This window comes from Condylura cristata, unplaced genomic scaffold (genome assembly GCF_000260355.1).
Source record: "Condylura cristata isolate star-nosed mole 26May11 unplaced genomic scaffold, ConCri1.0 scaffold00027, whole genome shotgun sequence".
Lineage (NCBI taxonomy): Eukaryota > Metazoa > Chordata > Mammalia > Eulipotyphla > Talpidae > Condylura > Condylura cristata.
Window position 1 is genome coordinate 20282251 of NW_004567128.1, and position 23065 is coordinate 20305315.

A 23065-nucleotide genomic window follows, 5' to 3' on the forward strand; every position below is an offset into this window, starting at 1 on the left:
TGAATATTTGTTTATTTATGCATACAGAACTGGGGTACAAGCCAGAAGTGCAGGGGCGGTGAGAGGATTCACCAGAGACAGAGTGGAGAGAACAGGCAGACTGATGAAGTACACTGCTGAGGAGAGCAGCAGGAGAGACAGGAGACGTGTGCCGCACCATGTGGGTCACCTCCTTGGCCGGGGATCAAACTCATGCTGAAGTGGCTGTGGCCAGCTTTGCAGCACTGTGCCTTAATGAGCAACCAGGCAGGGCCCACAAATATATTTTTTATGTCTAATTATTTTTGTTGTTGTTGTTGTTTTACCATCAGAACAGATTGTCATAATTGTGGAGCTTAACACACGTATTATTTCACAGTTCTGCAGCTCAGAAGTCTGGGCTGACTTGCTTTGTTTCTCTGTTCAAGGCTAACAAGGCTGAAACAACTGGCTGAAATCTTGTAAGGATGCCCTGGGAAGATTGCACTTTCAAGCTCCTTTGGTGGGCAAGCTCTGATTCCTTTGTATGCAGGAATGAGGCTCACATTTGCTGTGTATTTTACTCAATAACCTGGATCTGTTACTCTGGGGCTAGAAATATGCACCAGCTGCTTTTCTTCAGCTACTCAGTCAGCCCCGTCACCACTCTTGCTAGCCCTCATCCTGAATGGCTCATATCTCTGCATCTTACATTTTACTCCTCACCCTGAGTTACAGCTTTAGCATTTCCTAGCCTCTCTATTGGGATAACTTCCCAATTGGCCTGTTTCTGTTTTCTTCCCTATCCATATAATGTTCCAGAGATGATAGGATCCAACCTGAACTTGAAGAAAATCTCCCCAAGTTCCCGCTGTCTCCAGAATGGCATTCCAGCACCTTAGGATGGCAGATATCCCATTATATGACCCAACCTGCCTTCCAACCTCATTTTCCATTACAGTCCATCATGGAGGTGTTGGGACGTTGGGAGCTGAACATGGCTGTCCCAACACCCCATGGACCAGGCTCTGAGAATAGCAGATAAACTAGTGTTGCCACAGTAAAGGGTTTCTGCAACACTGCAGATAGGGCTTAAATGTTGGGTGTAATTGTTCGAAAATCTTGCTTTCCCACCTTCAACATTCAATTGATCATGAAATCCAGGCAGGCCCTTCTGCCACCTACACATTGACCTCCCCTGGCTGCTGCTCATGCCACTACCTGGCACACTGTTTGTGGTCTCTCTACTGGACTGTTGCCAACCTGTCTCATCCCATTCCCTCTCTACTTACAACCAGTCATCATGTAACTTCAAGGTATCTTTCCTTTTTAATACTATATTGTTATACACACACACACACGCATATGTATTTACATCATTATTCATTTTGTACATGTTTTCATCCTGGTTGTGATCCCCATGGACTTCCCACCACCACCACCACTTCACCCATGTACTATCACCCTACTCCTGTGCTCTCCTCCCACCCCAGTTTTGATCCTGTTCCCCTCCCCTCCTCCGTAGAATGTCTCTGGCTTATAGTTGTTAGTTGATGTTTGTTTTTACTTGATTACAATTACTTGATAAATTCGTGCCATTTGCAGCAACATGGATGGAGCTGGAAGGGGGTCATGCTTAGTGAAATAAGCCAGAAAGACAAAAATGCCAGATGGTTTCACTCATAGTAGGAGTATAAGGGATCAGAAAAAACAACAACAACAACAACAACAAAAAAAAAACCTTCAAGGTATCCTTCTAATTCAGAGTCTGACTTTGCTCTTTGGTCTTCAGAACCTCCACTTGTCCCCTGTTTGTCCCCCCCCCCCACCTCTTACAGACTGTTAACTTACAGATGAAGTCATTTACTTGAGCCCTAGGCCAGACTGCTTGGGTAGGAGCCAGTCCCTACTACTTTTCAACTGTGTGATATGGAGTGTACTATTTTTCTTTAAGGCTCGGTTTCCTCATCTGTAGAGCATGGTTAAAAATGTTTACACAGGGCTCTCCTTGGTGGTGCAACGGGTTAAAACACCACATTATGAAGCTCTCCGAAGCCATTTCAGCATGAATTCGATCCCCTGCCCAGGACCTGACCTATGTGTCACAGCAGACCTCTCCTGACCTGCCTGCTGCTCCCCTCAGCAGTGTACTTCGTAGATCTGCCTGTTCTGCTCCCCACTCTGTCTCTGGTGAATCTTCTCACCCATCCCACCTCTTGCCTGTACCCCCGTTCTGTAGCATAAATAAATATTTAAAAAATGTTTACACAGGGTTGCTGTGTGGATAAAAATATATTAAGTGTAAACAACAATTAGCAAATACCTAGTACACAGTATATATTCAACTAATAGTGGCCAGTTTATAATCCTTTTAAAATGCTAGATTTGGGTAGGGCTCTGTAAGTAACTGCCTATATTTTACTTAATTAGGGGTTTTGGAGAGTTAATTATTTGGCTAACTAACTGAATTTCAATGATCTCTCATTTTCCTTGGATTAGGCAACTAAGAATTGTAACTGGTGAATGGTTCTTTGAAGAAAAGGCAAAACGTTTCAAGCAAGTCAATGTTCTAGGCACTGATGTTGTCCGACAGTCCATTTTAAGAAGAAGTACAGGTAATTAAGGCAATTATTGGTTTCAAACTGCTTTCATCCTCATTTGGGCGAGCTAAATAACTTCCCTGTAATATGTAGCAGATGAGCACATTTGAATTTCCTAAATCTCTTAGGTCATTTCAAAAGCATGAAATCTCAAGTCTGCATTTCATACAAAGGGAGAGGAAGTCAGTAAAATCCATGGTAATTTTTTATTTATCTGACATAGAGATTTTCAAAGGAGGCATTTATCTTCATTACTGGCAGTTCTTTTCCTGAATGCACTTGCAGTATTTTACTAAACAATTAAGAAAATAACATAAAACAGGTGAATTCAGTGAGTCACATTATAAAAGCCAATCTTTATTTTTTTTCCCCAATAGGATTTATTTCAGATTTCTTTTCAACATCATTACTTTTTCTAATCCAGTGGTTCCTAGCCAAGGGTAGATACTATGTGCTTGGTCTTCCGTCCTCCTCTAAGCCAGGGGTATATATATATATATATATAAGGGATTGGGTTCATTTGTGATTATCCCAATGACTTGGGTGTGTTTGAGGGATGGGGGTAATTAACCACATTTAATGGGCAGGAATCAGAGATGCAAATTGGCCTGAAATTCACAGGACAGTTTCTCTCAATGAGGAATTATTCTGGCAATACATACAAACAATAGCCATCTTAAGAATGCTGCTCTGTGCATTGAGACTACAATTTAATTGGTTGCTTACTGAATGAAATATATTTGGGGCCATGCTTCGCATGCCTGGTGTAGGAAAGGTGGAGGGAGCATCTTGTGCCCTATTTTTAGACTACTTTGTCTTTCGTACACTGGAGACAAATGTCCTTGCATTTTAGTGTAATAGGTATGGCTGGGAGCCTTGGAACTAACTCCAGTGCCACCAGGATTGACACTGCAGAGTGGCAGAGTGGGGTAGAGTTAGAATTAAGTAGTTCCTGCACTTAAACCAGCACCTTCCAGAATGTCAGCTGACCCTCAAGTCATGAGATGTCTGCAAGACACCTGTCCTCCGAGGAAGTCTGACGTCTATGTTCAGAATTCAGACTATCATTTCTAGAAGCCTATGCTAGAAGCTGGTCTTTAGTAAGTTGGAGTTCATGAACCTGGGCTCGTCTGTTCTTAAAATATTACAGAGGGATGATATATCATTCCTGCTTTGTATCATTCCTAAGAGATGTTATCTCAGCAAACCTTGCACACATGAGTGCTGATGTTAGTCCTCAATGAACTCTGGATCTCTCACCAGATTAGCAATAACTGTGGGGCTGGGAGACTTGGATGGGAACATCGCAGCAAATTATTACAGACTTTTGTCCTGTGTTCATGTAGGGAAGTGAATACAGACTAGAACTTTAGTCTCAATTCTGGCCATTTTTGTATGTAAATTTGTCTTCTGATTGTTTTTAATGAGGAGCTGAAGAAAGCCAAGAGCAAACCCGCCAGGATGCAGCAAAGTCTGACACATCAGCTTCTGTTGGGCAAAAGGCCAGCCATGAGGGGCCCAGGAGGAAGGGGTAAGACACAGCTTTTCCAGAGGAATTTTCATTCTTTCTTCTAAACATCTCTGAAAAAAAGATTGCTTATTTTTCAAGTCTGATGTCAGTTCTGTGACCCAGAGGAGGTCAGATACTGAAGTGAGGTTAACACAATGCTATTATTGTCCTCAGAAAGTGTGATTTTAATTATTTTCAGGCCTAGATAAATCAAGTTCTCTTCTGACCTGAGCATGTAAAAGTTTATTTATTTCATTTGCATATCTGCTCTTGCAGCAAAGTGTTCCTATTACTTCTAGGTGGAAGGTTCCATATCAGAGCCAGTCTTGTTTATAAAGAGGTGACAAATGCCTTTGTTGAAGAATTTTAACCCCTCACACACTCCCCCTACCCAATGCTGACACATGAAATAGCCAAGTCAACAATTTACTGATTGGGTTTAACACAGTGTATCTCCTGTTTGAAATGTGGGCTTCTTTATGGTTCCAAAAAGGGGCACATTTAGCCACCTTATTTAATTCAGAAAGCAAATTTTTGTGTCAAGTATTGAGATTAGAAATGACACATGGGGAGAGAAGACTCCAGGAAGCCTTGCTAATCTGGAGGCAGAAAGTTCTCATTAAGGGAAAAAAGTGACTCCCAAAATTCAGGCTGTAAGAACCAGAGGTGAGTGATCACTTTGCAGCCCTGCACTTTACAGTCTTCATTTTTCAGCAGCTGCTGGCTGGTTTGTGGCTGAGGTGGGGAGAGTCCACGTACGCATCAAGCCATATCACGTTCCTTTCCTGGTAGTGCTGCTCTGTGTTCTCTGCAGAGATCCTTGGTGAGATCACCAGCAGCTGAGTCTTCATCTGGCTGCACAGAAAGTCTGCATATTTATTTATTGTTTGTTTTTAATCTTGATCTCTGAATGCCAACTAAACCTAAAAGCCATCTAACTCTAAGTCTCCTGATTAATCCTGTCTCGGTTAGTTAGCAGACATGCTTGGTGAAGATAACCCAGAGTGACCATTCTTCCATGTTTAATCTGGTTATTGTGTTTCAGGGCTCCCACAATACCTTGCACCATGCATCACTGGCATCTTTGTACTTTGACACCACTGCCACCCAGCACACTCACTTAATCGTAAGCTCCTGCATTGTGGAACGGTAGCTCTTTTGTTCGTGTGCTATACCATCCAGCGTGGCACGTGGGCTCAGCAGACACAGTCGATGGCCTGTTTCAACAAGAAACTTAGAACCCAGATGTGTTCTAGCAGATGTAATTGGTAGACTGCAGTCCAGGCATCACAGTGTAGGTTATAGAATGGCACTGTCAGGTTACAGACTTGGAACTGGGAGACAGCGATTTGTGGGCTCAATTAAGTGTATGACCCTGAGCAGGCCATTCAGTCACTTAACAAGCCCTGTTGGAACTCCACACTGGTATCTGATGGTTCTTTGTCTTCAAGAAACACAGTGCCAAGGTGGGGAGGAAGGATACACATCTGCAAAGTAACTATGTACAAGAGAATTGTTGGAAAATATAAGATGGCAGTAGGCGTTGTCTGAAGCCTTCCAAAAAGAAAGTAGGTGTTAATTTATGACAAGCCGTGTCATAAAGCAAAAAAGAATGAAGTACTAAGTGAGTGACTATGTGATGTTGGGAAGGTGTAGGGCTTGTCTTGAAAGATGTTGAATTTTATAAGTGGGACTTGATGGGGATCTTGAAAGATAGGCAAGGTCCAGGCTAGCCAAAGCAGGGAAGAGGGATTCCAGGTGGAGGAGACACCTTCAGTGCAAGCGCAGAGATGGAGACCTGTATCAGTGCTTCCTTGCGCAGCACAGACCGACATTATGTTAAGTGTTATTCTCACCAAAAATGTAATTTTTTCCCAGTTCAATTGCAGTTTCTGACATTTTCACAAGATAGTCCTCCAAGGGTCTTTGAAACAGAGGCAGCTTGGCAGATTCTATTAATGTTGTCCCAGTCCATTGGAATTTATTTTTCCTCTGAGAAAACTGTAGAATGTTAAATTAATGAACTGGTTTGTTTTCATGCCATCACCAAAAGAATATAGCTTTGCTTCTTTTATTATTCAAATGCATTTAGAAATACCCATGTTTAGGGCATTCAGGAGCTTGGTTCATGACTTGAGCCTTGGTTCTTCAAATGCTATTTGTGCTGAAGTTCCAAATAATTTAGTGAAATGGGAATGGAGTTGTACTTCTTCCCACTGCAGACAGCCCATTGTTTATACTTCATAGCCCAGGGTTACCTGTCATGGGTAGCCTGACTGCTGGGCAGCACTCAAGGTCTGGGCACCGGGAGGAGCGACACAGGTAGAGTTCTTGCTCTCATAGAGCACAGCCTAGTAATTTGTGACCTCATTTTGTCCCAGCGGCTTTAGACAGCCTCCTCCCCTCCCTGAGCAGGATAAATTCAAGCACCCTTTTCTTAGCAACCTTACACACAGGCAGTACATCTCCATTCTTAGGTAACCGTGGTGAGTTGCCTAAGTTAACAGCACATTGTCTGGCCTTGGGAGAGAATGTCCTGGACTCCTCCCTTTACACTACACTGCAGAAGCCCTAGGAAACCCACAGAATCTCAGCCCCAAGGCCACTGTATCAAAGACTCATTTACTGTGAAAAGTACCAGAAACGATAACCTTGAAATGATAAAGTGCTTTCTTTTTTACCTGACTTTGCAATATATATATAATTTCAGATTTCTTCTTAGCAAGTTCAGATCAGCCACCAGAGGAGAAATCATAACTCCGAAACCTGAAAGTGGACGGAGCTACAGTTTGGACTTAGACTGCCAACATGTTCGGAGTTTCAAGTCAGTCTCTGGCTCAGACAGGTAAGGGACTCCGAGGGTCAAGTTGGCATATTTCCAACTGAATAGCACTTCTCTGTAACCTGTAGAGTATTAGCTCTCGGCGAACTAACACATCTTGTGAAAAGCCAGGAGGATGTTTTGTAGTGGAAACAGAAAGCAGATACACTTCTTCTGAAATTGCAGCTTTTGCAATCATCTATGTCACCTGCAGGGATAACATTTTTTATTGGCAATCAAGGCTACAGTAAAAATGAAGAGGCACAGCAAAAATATTTTTTCCCATTGATTTCTTGATCTTTCTGTGTTTAAACTTCTCAAAAAGAAACCCCAGTCTGTCACATACATTCCATGCAGCTTTTTAAAAAGTATTAATTTCATCATTTGAATTGCCAGAAATTCCACAAATTCCATTTCTTTCTCTTTCCACTTCCTCCAACTCATTATCAGGGGCCATATGAGACTGGTCTGGGGCCTGTTAGCACCTTGTGGAGAAGTAGAAGTTGCCAAGAGCATAGTCATTTTGTATCAAGCTTGATTTCCTTTAGCCCACTGGAGCATACGTCAAAGCATGCATATCTTTCTGATTAGTGCATTATCAAAGCTAGAGATGAGAAAAACGATCCAGCCTTGTGTTTCACTGATTTGTGTCAATATGAACACCCTTGTGGTGGCTGTGGCCAGAGCACTTCTGCAAAGTTTGATAGTAAAGCCAGTTGATTTTCTGCCCTCTTTAAGTTCAGCAAACAGGAGTACACTCTCCCCTGAATTCACTTTAGACTATGGAACAGCGAATTCCCCAAATATGCTACTAACTAAATGGGCTTGTTTTCCTGGTGGCTCGCCATACCTGTTCCTTTCAGTGTTCTCCAGACTATCATCACTTTGGCATTACAAAAAAATAAGCTAGCATTCAAGACATCATTTGCCATGTACTGTCAAAAGAGCTTTACCACTTTCCATGTTTTCCCACTTTTCAAGAATATAGGTAGATTTCCTTTATGATAAAAATTACTCATGGTTGCCTCTGTCCTTAAAATAATTTCCTTTGACTTCCCTTGGGGTAACCCCATGTCATGTCCCATAATGCCTTTATATAAAAATTTTGGCTTTGATCGTTGAACTCTGACTCTCAGAAAGTGATCTCTTCTACCCAGAGGTCATAAACTGGCTTAGTGTTGCCACTAAGAAGAGGAACAGAATATATAAAACAAGGGAAGGGGTAGTTCCCAATTAAAAAAAGTCTCCTGGCCCTCCCTGGTGGCGCAGTGGGTTAAAGCACAGCACTGAGAAGCTAAAGCCACTTCCGCATGAGTTCGATTCCCGCCTGCCCCGGAGGAGACCACATGACGTGGCAGACCTCTCCTGACCCGCCCGCTGCTCCCCTCAGCAGTGTACTTCGTCGATCTGCCTGTTCTGCTCCCCACTCTGTCTCTGGTGAAGCCTCTCACCGCCCCTGAGCCTCTGGCCTGTACCCCAGTTCTGTATGTACAAATAAATAAATCTTAAAAAAAAAAAAAAAAGTCTCCTGGTCCTACAAGCAAAATTAGCTTATTTTACCTTAAATTAGATTTGCTTGCTCATCAAGAAAAAAGGGCATGGCCTCTTGTGTCACAGTGCTCATACCAGTTTGCAAGAATCTATCTGCCTGAGTTTGCTGAGTCTTATTGACAGCTCATTATAAATACTCGTAATGCTACAAAGCGCGTGGCCATGTCTTCCCCAATGGTGTATTTACTAGGAATTTCTTATACTTGTAGGTCTCTGAGTAGACTATCTTTTAAACCGTAAATACTGGATGTGGTTTATAGGTAATAAGGATACAGCCAGGCATGGTTTGGCTTCAGCACGCCAAGAACATTGTTTTCCCACTAAAAAAGAGAGTGAAGATTTTGGGAGTTCAGTAGCACGGGACATCTTTCCTTTTCCTGGAACCTGCTTGGACGGTAGAGGCTCGTTAAAATACTGCCCCAGTGGGATGACAATATTATCTCACCTCAAGATCCTTCCTTAGAAAGTTGGGACAGGAGTTAGCCCACCTTAAATCTCATCACCTGAAGTTCATTTCCTTTTGTCTGTTTGGTGCTATGAGCAGTTCTACAAATCCAGTAAGTAAAACTGGTGGGCTTTCTTTTTCTCCTGAAGTTCTGCAAGCAAAATTGCATTTCACCCTGTAATTCATCTGAGCATATGTGGCAGCAAGTTCCCCTCAAGGGATGGCCACATTCCAGTTTCTTTGGTTTCTTACCTAACTGAGCTTAACAATTAATTCTCCTTTTTGCTCCACAATACATGTTTCTTCATGGTTTCATGGTTCTTTCCCTGGAGCAGCTGGGCTTGAGCATTTCTTATGTGTGACACTTTAGAAACTTAAGGACAAAAGGGTGTCGGCTCCCAGTCCCTTGGGGTGAACCAGAATGAGTAAGGACTAAGAGGAACGTGCAAGGCAGGGCAGGCATGGGTGGAGGTGGATGCCTGCAGGGCAGCATGACCAACTGCAGTGAAGCACAGAATGTTCCTGTGGCTCAGTCAATAGTAATTGACCACAGGTCTGGTGAAGTCTTCAGTGGGCCTGGAGGGAGGGGCTTGGCTGGGACAGCAGGGACTCTTGTCACCTGGTGAACCTCATGGAAGGAGTGAATGGCTGTCACACAGGCTCCGAGATGCTGCTTCGGGATGAGACTTCGAGGAGGCAGTCTGTTGGGGCCTGCCTGGCTTGTCAGGGGCCTGAGCCTGGAATGAACGAATAGGAGGGTGGCACTAACTTGGGCTTCCAGCTATCAGACTGGTGGTCGGTGGAGCCCGCTAACTGCAGCAGCACTGTGGGCTAGATTTGGGACTTCCAGATCCCGGGGAGCAGGGCTCTGAATCCCCAGGATATACCCCAGGGAAGGGCTCTGGGACTCCAGTCTGCCCCGGGGGTGGGTCTGAAGGGGTTCAGGCTTTACTGAAGAACAGGGTTCTGATCCCATGGGCTGTTCCTGGGCAGAGGGCTCCCTCCTGTGCGGGCCTGAGCCACCTCAGACCCCGTTCAGTGTAAGACTGTGGTGCCACACTCTTCTGGAAGGCTGGACTTTGGTGACTCGAAGTGCTGTAATAGCCCGAGAAAGTAGGAGAAGCCCTAGGTGTATGCCCTCAGCCAACAGGGCCCATAGTTTAACTACATCATAGAGGCCTCTCTCTGGAGGGGCGGGTGCACATTGGCTACAGGACACTGCATCTTCACCACCTGGAGTTTGGGAGCTTGGCTGGACTGGGGTCTGGAAGGACTTGCCACAGGTTTCTCGGGTACATCCTGAAACCTCAAATAGGTTTGAAAAGTTTGAAAAGTTTGGGAGTGCTGCTTGAATTTGCAAAAACACTGTGGGCATAACTTATCTCTCAGAGATTTTCCATTTTTCACGTGCTGGCTCATTGTGCTGCTTTTCCAGATACAGGGTACCCAGATAAATTTGCATTTCAGATGAACAACTTTTTCTAAAAGAATGTCCCATAAAATATTTTCATTTGTATGCCATCTGAACATTAGTAGGTCTTAGTACTGAAAAATTCATTTTTCTAAAATTCAAATGTAACAGAGCATTATATAGTGTATCTGAGAACTCTGCTTTGGGGGATGAAGACACACTCCAATGCATGCTACAACTCAACATCTCAGGTGGAAGCCAAGATAGAAAAACACTAAACCCTCACTAGTTAGGGTTTGACATGCATCCGGTCAGGACATCAATAATGTCCCCTAAAATGCAGAAAGGAAAAGTGGAGCTTTGAACTCAGAATTCGCTCTGTTCAGTAAAAATGGATAAAGACTGATACTCTGTCTCTCAGCAGCATTTGGGTCATGTCAGAGGTGATGGCAAACATTTTACCATGGGCCCTTGTCTCATTTTCACAGCCAACTGGTTTCTCACCCTTCTCCCCCTCTAGCCACCCAATCTTCCACATTGACCTTGCCCCCAGCACATGGTGGTTTTCTCCAGTCATGGTCAATGGCTCTCTGGGAGGCCTGGGGATAAACATGCCCTGTATGACACAGCTTCTGTGAAACTTTACACACTGCTTTGGTTGGCTCTGATCCAAAAGCAGAGGCCACCGCACTCAAGCTCGCCCTTGGTCCTTGTGGTCATTATGTGTGCCAAGCTTGCTCGCATTCCCTCGCACGCCCTAATCTCTTCCTCTCTCTATGGTTCCATCAAGACTAAAGCAGTCATTCTTCCCTCATATCTGTTATTTTGGTAAAGTGAGCTCATGAAAGTGCTCCATCATCAAATGATACTACAGCCTCTTATCATCAGAAGTAAATTTATCTTCCTGTCCTGAATGTAATTTTCACGGACCATTTTGCAGTGAAGATGCCAAAGAAGCAACATCTTCTTACTGATAATGGGAATAGAGCAAGGTGGTCGCTTCTGTGTAGTAGCTAGGATGACATGTAGCCAGCTGCTAATACACTTAGCAAACCCCTTTCCTTACCAAGCTTCAGAAATGATTCAGATTGATAGCACATCTCTAAAAGTATGGAAATATCTCCCTATAATCTTAGCCACAATAGTGTGTGACACAAAAGGATAAAGGAAATAAAAGGATTGTCCTCCAATGGGAAATCTCTTTCACTTCCCTTTCCTGTGCCTTTGCTTCATCTGTCTGATACTCCTTCGTTCTTCCTATTTTAACGTACTCGGGTGAACGCACCCCTCCATAGTGGGAGCAGGGTGTCAGGTGAGCAGAGTCATAAGTCATCACAAATGCTAACAGCCTAAAGCAATTCACAAAATTAAGATGACCTGAGTAGAGTAAGTTGTACTTCCATGAAGTGATGGACATGAACTAGAACTGGCGAGAAAAGGTGAACTCAAGGGGGCTTCATTTACCTGTACTGTGACCATGTCCGTGGGAGTTCCATGATGTCTGGAGTGACCAGATAATTCTTCAGCTCGAAATTTGTACTTATGCCTCAAAATTATCCCTTGTAAAACTCATCCTTTGGCCACCATGCTCATTTAACTTGGCTGGGGATACCAGAAACAAACCCTGAAGTAAGATTTCAAGAGCAAGTAATTTACTTAGGATGTGGTCTTGCAAAACCCAGGGGAATGAGAAAGTGAGCCAGGGAATGAAAAAAAGGCAAAAGTGTGTGTATCGTTATGCCAGTCATCACTCTGGGCAATTAGGGCTCGACCATGCTGGACAGCTCTTGGGATAGTGTCCAGTACAGGTCACAGTTACCCAGTCAAGAGATTGGGGGGTCTGTATAAACCAGCTTTCTCTTCATTGGTTGAGGGCCGGTTCAGAGGCCCAGACTCTCTGACACGTTGGCCTTGCTTAATGCACAGTGCTTTAAGCTCCTATAATCTGGAAAGGTCTTGGGCATGGAATCGTGGTATTCACAGTTTGCAGGGTTTTATTAGGAGAGATGAGCGTTGCAGGGAAATGGGTGGGAGCACAGATACCTGCTTCAACATCCCTCCTTCACAGATCCTGTTTGTCTGACTACCAGTTGCTCAGCCCCTGATTCATGTTTGCTTGACATATCTATGGCTTCCCTTGTGATTTCCATATCAGGATTAAGGATCCTCAATAGTTCATCCAGACTCTTGATGCTATCTTTTGGTTGAACAACAACTGAGTTCTTGACTTTCCTCCCCTTTGCTATTTTGTCTGTTTCTCTGTTTCCCCACATTCACTGTCTTAGCTAATTTTCTTCTAGTAACTAGATGAACACACTTCAATCCTCCTCCTTGATATTCATCTCTTCTACTCTGGTGTATTATGTGATAGGCTTATTCTCAGGATAGCAAAGACACAGTAATGGCCCCTTTTTTTCTGCAAATCATTGAGGAGTAGAGATCTAGAAATCACTTGCCAATGCATCTTATTCAAATAAATCAAGCACATAGTGCTAGCAGCATTCTGGATCTAGGATGATATGCCAAGTGGAAAATGTTGATGTTCTTAGGCGATGGTACCGTTCCACTCCTTATGAACTCCCAATTTGGCAGGAAAGATTGGAACAACTAAATAATTTCAAGGTAACATGGAATGATGATCGAAAGATGTTCTGTGTTACGGGAAAACTAAAGACAGACTTTTATCACTCCAGATGATTTAGGGAAGCTTCATGGAGTTGGTTTGTAAGAAATTTGAAAGGATGAAGAGGATTTGAGCAGGTGAAGAAAACGAAGACCTTTCTAGACAGAGGAACTAGAAAGTGCAAAGGACAAAAGACAAAGCAATCTTGCTTGCACTGGAGAGCAGCTCAGGGTTTCAGAGCATAAATATGGAAACATGGTGCACAAGGGACGAAATGCAGAGCTAAGTTGAGCCAAGACATGGATGGATTTGTTCCCTTTGATAACTCCCTAACTGTTAGCAGCATAGGCACAAGAGGTTAGCAAATCTAAACTAAGTACAGACTAAGCCCTTGCTGCACGTAGCTACTGGAAGCTCAGTTCTATTAAACATTTGCTTTCCTTGGTGTCGGTAGAGGAGGCAGGACTTTCTTGCTCCTAGCTTCTAGTCTATGCACACTTTTCCATGGCTGCTTCCTCTCCCCTCCAACTGGCTCCCAGACATTATTTTTAAAACAACATGGAATCAGTATTTTACTGTGATCGTAAAAGACCAAAACAGTATCCCAGTGAAAGTCTCCGTTCTTAGTGTGTGTTTCATCATAATAGTCAGAGTCTTCTCTTCCCTCTTGGTGTGTGGCTCCTCCATTTTAGGAGTTCTTTTAAAGGAAACATCCTTGAAGGAAATCCTAGATACTTTAACCCACCCGTGAAATTAGCTTTAGTTTTTGCAAATCAAATTATAGAAATTCTTTATAGAATTATTTCAGTGAGTGCCCACAAAACTGTCCTCTCTCTGAGGAGGACAGGGAAGGAAAGTACATGTGATTAAGCAATTGAAAGCCTGGGCCCGCAGAGAAAATTGCAGCCGGAGAACCCTGTCTGTTGAATTGCTTCTCCTTCTTCATTTCTCTGCTGCTTTAATTCTGTCTTAGGGAGCCCCGTGATGGTTCAGTTGCGCCTAACACACTTGCACATGTGTGCATGCATACATAGACATGTACAAATACATACAGTGAATGAAGTTCATTCCCTTGTGATATGTTGGCCTCTTCAATGAGTTTGGGTTTTAAATGGAGCCATCCAGGTCCCTGTGATTGTTTCCACGCACATGGCACACACAGGGCTCAACAAACTTTTTCTGCATGAGTACCCATCATTGGTATTTTGGGTTTTATGGACCACATGGTCCTCAGTCTCCACTACTCAGCTCTGTTGTTGGGCCATGAAAGCAGTCATGGACAACACTTAAATGAGTGGGCATGGCCAAATTATAAGAAAGCATTATGGGATTGAAATTTGAATGCCATGTTTTCACACATCATAACATTTTATTCTGATGGTTTTGATCAGCCACTTTAAAATGCGGGAAACACTATTAGCTCATAGGCCGTATAAACCAGGTGTTGGGTCCAATTTGATGCACAGGTCATAGTTTACTGCTGTCTGGTATGACAGATTCCCTCCCTGACACCGAAAATGGACTTCTGTTTACCACGATCTGAACCAGAAGAACAGCTCAGAAATTTGAATGTGCGCACTGTGCTGGTGAGGGAAGTAGTCAGCTACCGTGAGCTGACAGTGCAGGTGGGGAAATAGTTGAGGTCAGTAAACTTAAACCAATCCACAGTTTGCCCTGGTGTTTCTCAGCCTTGCTTTCTTATTGGAATTGCTGGAGGCGGGGCTCAGGGAGTTAAAACATGCTGATGCCAAGACCCCACGCCCAGAGAGTCTGGTAGGATTAGTGTTGGATATAGCGTGGACATGGCAGTTTTTAAAACTGACCCAGGTATTTCTGATGCACAGCCAAGTGCAAGGGTCACCCACCAACAAGACCATTGACAAGGACATAGCATTTGGGGGCCACAAAAGACTTTCTCCCCCTTTTCTTTCTCGTTTTTAACATTTCCACCTTAGTGAACAGACTTCGCTCTGTCTTCCTCCCTTGTCTTTCTTATATCATCATTTGCAAATCTGAAATAACTGCAAGGTAGGAAAGTTCATAAACTGCAGAGAGAATATTCTGTGTTGTCTTTGCTGTGCTACTCACTCGCCTCATTGTCCCAGTCTTCATCTCTCACAAGTGAATGCCACCCTTTGGTTCACCTTCTTGAGGGCAGCACCCATGTAACCAGGCAGGCACAGACCCAACTTTGCAGCCTAGCCTGGCAGAGTTGGATCCTGGGAAAGTCTTCGCCGACTGCAGCTCCTGAGAGACTGTTATGTAAACCAGAAAGACAAATCATTAAATCACACCCTCTGTTCCTTAGCCTTGACTCCTTAATCTAGAAATGTCTATATCTAGGAAGCCATTATTAAAGGTTGGGGTCAACAGGAATTAGAGATAACAAAATGGAAAGTTTTTTCATTTTTAAATTTTAATCTAATCATTTATTTTTGCATCATTTTGTGCCTTTTTCCATCTCAGTTGTAATCCCCGTGGGCTTCCCATCACCAGATCACCCGTGTGCCATCACCATAGTCCCATACGCTTCCCCCACCCCATTTTTGATCCCATTCCCCACTCCAACTCTGTAAAATGTCTCTGGTATATAGTAGTTCATAGTGATTTTTATTCTCCTCCCAGCCCTTTATGCTCCTGCTATGAGTGAAACCATCCAGTATCTTTCCTTTTCTTTCTGGCTTATCTCACTAAGCACGATCCCTTCCAGCTCCATCCATGTTGCTGCAAAAAGCATGAGTTTATATTTTTTGATTGCTGAATCATATTCCACTGTGTATATGTACCACATCTTTCAATCCAGTCATCTACTTGTGGGCATTTGGGTTGATTCCATGTCTTTTCTAATGTAAATAGAACAGCAGTAAATATGGGGGTGCAGGTATCTTTTTGAATCAGTGTTTTTGTGTCTTTTGGGTAGATACCTAGAGTGGGTTGCTGGGTCACATGGAAGCTCCATGTTTAGCAGTTTGAGGAGCCTCCAAACAGTTTTCCATAGTGGTTGTACTCGTTTGCATTCCCACCAGCAGTTCAGGAGAGTTCCTTTTTCTCCACATCCTCGCCAACATTTGTTGTTGTTTGAAGATGTGCCATTCTCACTGGGCTGAGGTGGTATCTCATTGTGGTTTTAATTTGCATCTCCCTTATTACAAGTGCTGTTGAACACAAAATGGAAGGCTTTTAAAGTATGTGTCATAAATTAACTGAGACTCTTTCCTACCCTAGCAATTGTGTCTTTCAGGTAACTGAGGTCATCTAAGCCCCTCAGTATCATATCCCCACACTTTGGGCCCTATTAGAATGAGATCATTGTCTCTTTCTTGTCAGTTTCCCGTAAGTCAAATTTACGTTGAAGCTTCATTGGCACTGGTTTCTAATATTTCTAGTTTTATAAATTCTAAATTAAGATAACATTCATTTACAATACTGTATATGACTCCAAAATATGGGATCCCACCTGTTCAGATGTATGTGACCACTTCACAGCCTCCACGCAAACACCCATAACCTCTGCCAAAGTCCACTGGGCTCCTGTGCTCTTTGCTCCCCTCAGTTTTACACTGTACTTCGTAGGACTGCTTTGGGGATGGTTTTCCTTTACTCTTTATTTTGTTTCTCTATGCTTCACATATGAGCAAAAGTCTGGCATTTCTCTTTCTCCTTCTGGCATAGTTTACTTATTTAAATACCAGTGGCATGATATCTGAGTCAAAAATAACTGTCCTAATTGAAATTTCAACTTTACTAATTCAGCTTTGAGGAAGCTTTTCTCATCTTATTTGAGTGGCAAAGATACATTTTTGCCATTTTATGTCAGATTTTATATAGCATCTGTAAGTGTTGACATCCAAATATTAAGGATATTCTGCCTCATTAGACTATACGTGATCAACAGAAACAGCCAAATCTGAGGGAAATATTTTGAGAGAAGCTCACAGTAAATGCCAAGGACAAATGTGAAAAATGTCTGTCATTTTTGATATAATACTTCTGGCAATAATTCCTTCCAGCAGCTGTCTTAAAAACCACAAAAGCGTTTGCCTTATAACCAGGTGGCCTCTTAATGTCATCTCCACAACGAATTGCCTTCTGACAAAGCTTCTACCTAAGCAGGACTTTTGGTTCTAGTAAGGTGAATCTATGTCCGGGACTTTTTCAAAACTTCCAGGTCTAGAAGAACTTTCAGTACAGACACAAAGAAAAATGTATAAATTACTTTAATTTGCAGCTGCTTGGTACTTTTATTCTTTTTTAAGAAGAATTGCCTAAAACATTAGGGAGAGAGATTTTTGTACAGTGGTCTAAAGCAGAGAAGCGACATTCACAGCACAGCATCACTGAGTAGGTCTCTAAGCTCCCTTCTTTGTAGGACTAAGGAGATGAGCAGAATCATCTGGAAAGAACTCAGCATGGTTAACTTTTGTCCAATGTTGGACTGTGGCTTCTGAAGTAGGAGGGCTCAAAAAAAAAAATCAATGAACAAAGGATTTCAAACTGAGTCCACCTATTCTATCACAAAATTTTATTTTGTTGTCTGAATGAAAAGACACTGTCCTGAGTCTCTTCTGAGCAGAGCCCAATGGCACAGTAATTTATTCAGTGTCATCACTAGAAACAAGCCAGACAGTTTCTGTGTAGTATCAAAGGAATACCATCCTGAAAATTTTCATAGTTCTCTTAAATCCAAGACAAATACTAACACCTAGCTACTTGATCTTTTGATTGCCTTCTTAATAGCTTATTCTACCAATGTTGAACTCATCCATTTTTACCAATTTGATCTCAGTGAAATGATGAATAAGCGATATGAGAATCTAGAATGAGCACAGACTGGATAGATGAACAATTCTCAGTTTTCAGTTTTGATCTTGGCTTCATGTACTAACTGTCAGAGCATGGTGGTGATGGTTTGGTGAGGTGTGGAGTTGTGTGGGTGTATGCATATTCATTCATGCATACATGTATATGCATACATGGGATAATTAACCTCTCCAAGACTCAGTTCCTTCATGGTAAAAACAGGCAAGTTAATACCTTTTAAAAAACTGGATGATTACGGGCCCTCCCTGTTGGTGCAGCAGGTTAAAGCACAGCACTAAGAAGCTAATGTCACTTCAGCCTGAGTTCACACCCTGCGCATCCTGGAGGTGACCCATATGGTGCAGCAGATCTCTCCTGACCCGCCCGCTGCTCCCCTCAGCAGTGCACTTCTTCAATCTGCCTGTTCTGCTCCCCACTCTGGTGAATCCTCTCCGCCCTTGCACCTCTGGCCTGTACCCCAGTTCTGTATGCATAAATAAATAAATCGTTTAAAAAATTGGATGATTACTATTTAAAATTGAAGTAGCATTGTTGTTAGTAGTTTCGAAGATAGACTCTTCCCTTTCACTGTAGTATCACACCCTCCACCAAAGTACCCACAGTCCTCCACTGTATTCCACTGTGCTCTGTGCTCCCCTCCTTCTTCCCTCTCTGGATGCCTCTGATCTATGGTCAGCTTTCAAGGTCTGGCTTTGAAGTTTGTCTACGACCCTTTGTTTGGTTTCTCTGTATTCCATGTCTAAGTGACATTCCATATTTATCTTTCCCCGTTAGACATATTTCACTTAGCATAATCCCTTCCAGTAGCCACAAATGGCAAGAGCTCATCTTTATTGATTGCTGAGTAGTATTCCAAGATGTGTATATGTACCACATCTTCTTGCGCCACTCATCTGTTTGGGGGCATTTAGGTTGTTTCCATAGCTTAGCTATTGTAAATAGTGCTACAGCAAACAGAAGTGCCAGTTTCCTTTTGAATTCAATGTTTTTGTGTTCTTCAGGTAGGTACCTGGGAATGGAATCGCGGGGCCATATGGCAGATCCATTTTTAATCTTTTCAGAAACTTCTGCACAGCTTTTTCCATAGTGGCTGGACCGGTCTACATTCTCACCAACAGTGTGATGGGGTTTCTTTTCCTCCACACCCTGATTAGCATTTATTTCTGGCATTTTTGATAGGGGGCATTCTCCCAGGTGTAAAGTGGTGTCATGGTTTTGATTGGCATTTCCCTGGTGGTAATTTATGATGAACATTTTTTCCATATGCCTGTAAGCCACTGCATGTCTTCATTAGAGAAATTCCTGTTAATAAATACCTTTTTAAAAAATCAGGATGCTGAAGAACAGAAAATACCTAGAATATTTTCTAATACCTAGAAAATACTCAATAAGTGCAGTGCTGTTACATATTTATTCAGAGTGGTAGAGGTTAGTACTATCAGTCTGGGCATATTTGATTTTGGTGACTTCTCTGGCACATAACCTTGAAAAAAAATTATGATTTATAAGCTGTAATTGTCAGTTCTTCCAGTGTTCATTGATAATTCTTTCTTCTGCCAGTCTTATCTATTGGTAATAACACGTGAACAATCAGATATTCTTTTTTTTTAATTCATTCTTATCCCTTTAGGTTTCTCCTCTATTTGTTCAACTGTAAGCCCTAATCACTATTAATTACTGTTGCTTAGCTTCAAAAATAATGCTTGACATTATAGATTCACTTTTAACATGCAAACAATAACCAACATAGTGACATTCCTACTGGCTTATATTTTACCACTTGGAATATTTTGTGATCACTAAGAGTAAGTAATAAACTCAGAATAAATCTTTGTCTTAAATTATAATTGTCCAATACTAATGTGTACTTACGCTTCTTCCTTGAATACAAAATTGTCACTGCCTCTATAGCTGAATCTGTTTTTTTTTTATTAATTGTAACTGAATGGAGCTTAATCAGTTTTAGCAAACATGTAAGTAATTCAAGCTTATTTACCAAATGTCATAGATTTTATTTATATAAGATTTATTCATAAAGAACTGGGGTACAGGCCAGAGGTGCAGGGGTAATGAAAGTACTCACCAGAGAAAGACTGGGGAAACAGAACAGTCATATCAATGAAGTACACTGCTGAGGGGAACAGTGGGCAAGACAGGAAGGTATGCCACGCCATGTGGGTCACCTCCCTGTTCGGGGATCGAACTTGTGCTGCAGTGGCTGCGACTAGCTTCACATTGCTGTGCTTTAACCCATTGCACCACCAGGGAGGGCCCATCATTGATTTTATACCACATTTATTAAATATAGACCATGCTCCAGACCCTAAAACAACACAAATGAAATAGGACTTTTGATTTCTGTGTACTGAGTGCCTCCTTTGCACCAACACATCCTGAAGATGCTGGCAATATGGTAAATTATGACGCCATCCCCAAGTTGCTCACAGTTAAAAGAGGCATCAGGGTCCATGCATGTGGATCAACTCGGGAACACAACAAGACCTTGTATAATTGAGGGCTACATAGTTTAGTGAAGACTGTTAGTCAGTATGAATTGAGTAAAACAAAGGTTCACCATACCTGTTATTGACAGGAAAGACCTGATGGGAGAAGCTGAACTTCTGGCCCTTGAAGAGTGGCCAAGATTTGTCCAGGCAGATATCAGCAGTAGGGTGTATTAGGTGAAAGAGTATGAACAAAATAAGCATGAGCTTGGTGATAGTAAAGCTAAAAGGCCAAAACCCTGGTGTCAGACATGTGGGGTAGATCTCAGTGAGCCCCTGAAGGTGTTTGAAGATGAGGCTGATGTTGGAGCTCAAAGTGTTTCCTACAAGTTGCCATCATTTCCTTCTCAGCTTATCCCTGACTGTGTCTTGGTTGCTTCTTTGTTTCCATGATAAAACGTATTCTCTCAATTAGGGGGAGCACGGGGTCATCGGATCTCAATGAGCAGGAACCTGGTCCTGGGACCCCAAGGAACTGCCGCAGCAATGGTGTGACTCCAGTCATGCAGAAGTCACCGGCTCCCAGCTCACGCAGTATGACGTCAGGCAGCAGTCGAGTGAGTACACAGATCTGAAAGGACACACAGCTCCGGGACTTGGCCCTGCCTCTTGTTGTGTTGTTCCAGTTCTGTCACTCAGAGCATGTTACTTACTCTGCTTAATGGTAGGTGCCTCCTTATCAGGCCTGAACTTCCCACTTCCCAAGTTCTTGGTAGCAGGTCTAAAGCATGGAGGAAGGGAAAGGAGCGGGTTTCACAGGCAACATTTGTAGATGGCTGGTTATGTGGCTTCATGATTTAAACCAAATAGAGTCTTTAGAAGCTTCTGCTTTTGAGCCTTCGTGTTACTGCTTAGGTTTTAGATTTGCCCAAACCGGTCTATGTAAAAATAAAATAAAATAAAATATGTAGAATCTTGAGATTTTTTTATACTTTTCTTTACTACTCTCTATTAAAATAAAGTATCAGCACATAATGAACTTGTATCATACAGTTCATTTTCTATAAAATGGAAGCCATTCTCTTGGATGAATGAACACCTACTAGACTTTTGTTAAGCAGGAAACACCAAACATATAACAAAGAGCTGTATTTAAGAAATCTGTATATATGAGCTGTAATTTTGACTCAGCCTCCTGTATGCTAGACCCTGGTCAAGCAAAGACTTCGAGGAAGTGAAAGAATTAGCCATCCAGGAGTCTGGCTTCAAGTGTTCCTCTAGGCAGGACAACTCAGCAGGTAACCGCAGGGAACACTGTTTTAGTTCCTCATGCTAATTTCCACCTTGATGGTGAGTGCCCTTGATCAACCAGTATCTAAAATATTTTCTAGATGTGCATATAATTTTTTACTGTGGTTGCATTGATTACAACAGTTTCAGTTTATAAGTTTCAGTTGTGTACCACTGAAAGTCAGCATATATATACACTTAAATGTCCCCAGAGAAACACTAACATCCAGACTAGGAGCTTGTCCAAGGAAGGGCAAGTCTGCCAGTGTGGCTGTTGTGAGTGATCAGAGAGAGAAGTGCTAGGAAATCAGTGCAGATATTTCAATAGGACCTTTTTATAAATGCTGATAGGTGCCTTGCTCGGCATGAAAATTTCATTCCTACAGTGATGTAACCAACCGTGTTTTGATCACCCAACCTGCTAGATGGAAAAAGTGACATGATCTTCTGTTAAAGGGGAGTGGAAGAGGCAATGGGGGGATTGGAGACAGAGGGTATTGCCAGGACAAACATGGGACCATAGTTCTAAGCCTTAGTGGACAGATAAAGTTTGTGTAAAACTGCATGTACATTTATCTTTTTTGGTAACCATACATTAGATGCTCATTAATTTTGTGAATGGAAAATTTAACACTTTTAGCCCTAATTAATAAACCTTTTTGTATAGATTTTTTAGATTGTTGATAGTACGTTTTAAGAGTTAGGTGGACTCCTGATGATGGTCTTCCAAACTTTCCTAGTGACTGATAACGCACCAGAGTGTTATATGCAAGTACATTTCTATGGAAGGATTTTAGAGTGAGTCACAGTCTGTTGGTATAATGCTTGCTTTCATTTCACTTTGTGAGAAGGAACGTGCCTTTGACAATTCCATGGATTTGCCTGCTGTGGAAAGCATGTCTGAGGACTTCACAAAGCGCCATCGCAGAAACACTTCTGGCACACCCTCCATAGCAGTGTCCAGGGCCTCCTTCTCCTCGGGTAGGTAATTACAACATGACTTTTCTGCCATAAAATATTAAATAAATCAAATGAAGTTGGCTGCCATGTGTAACATTAAAGTGGTGGTTTCCTGCCTTAGAAAATAATCCATTCTTTGGCCACCCACTGTATTTGGCCCAGACTTTTGGGACTGCTCAAACGTAGACCCAAGGGATGCCTTGAACCTCTTATGTTCCGGCAAAACCCATTTCTTAAGTGTCTACTCTTGGCAGCCATCACTATCAATTTTCAGAGTTATTCCAAAGGTTGAGAAAGGAGTGTGACAAACGTTATTGTTTCATTCTATATGAAAGCTCAAATATGTGGAGACTTCAGGGAAATGGTAGCTCCATTGATATGGGTGCTAAAGTTCCCTATATCTGGACAGAGTAATCATTTTATGGTTGAAATGAGGAGGTATTTGCAAACAGAATTAAGATGCTAAGAATGATTTCCTTGCATTTGTATGGTGCTTTCAATTATATCATGACTTGATCATCACAGCAACTCTTGTGACCCACAAAACCATTTTTTTAAAAGATTTATTTATTTGTGCATACAGAACTGGGTTGCAGGCCAGAGGCTCAGGGGCAGTGAGAGGCTTCACCAG

The 23065-nt window shown here is 42.4% G+C and overlaps 1 protein-coding gene across 2 annotated transcripts in view; it reads left to right on the forward strand.

The window, feature by feature from the left end:
* Nucleotides 1-23065, forward strand: part of SYTL5 (synaptotagmin-like 5) — an 80086-nt gene that overhangs the window by 28422 nt on the left and 28599 nt on the right. For both annotated transcript variants that reach the window (XM_004689943.1, XM_004689944.1), the window contains exons 3-7: nt 2458-2573; nt 3987-4089; nt 6779-6913; nt 20660-20801; nt 22326-22455. In XM_004689943.1, coding sequence (XP_004690000.1) covers nt 2458-2573; nt 3987-4089; nt 6779-6913; nt 20660-20801; nt 22326-22455 — 626 coding nt within the window. The remainder of the gene's footprint in view (nt 1-2457; nt 2574-3986; nt 4090-6778; nt 6914-20659; nt 20802-22325; nt 22456-23065) is intronic.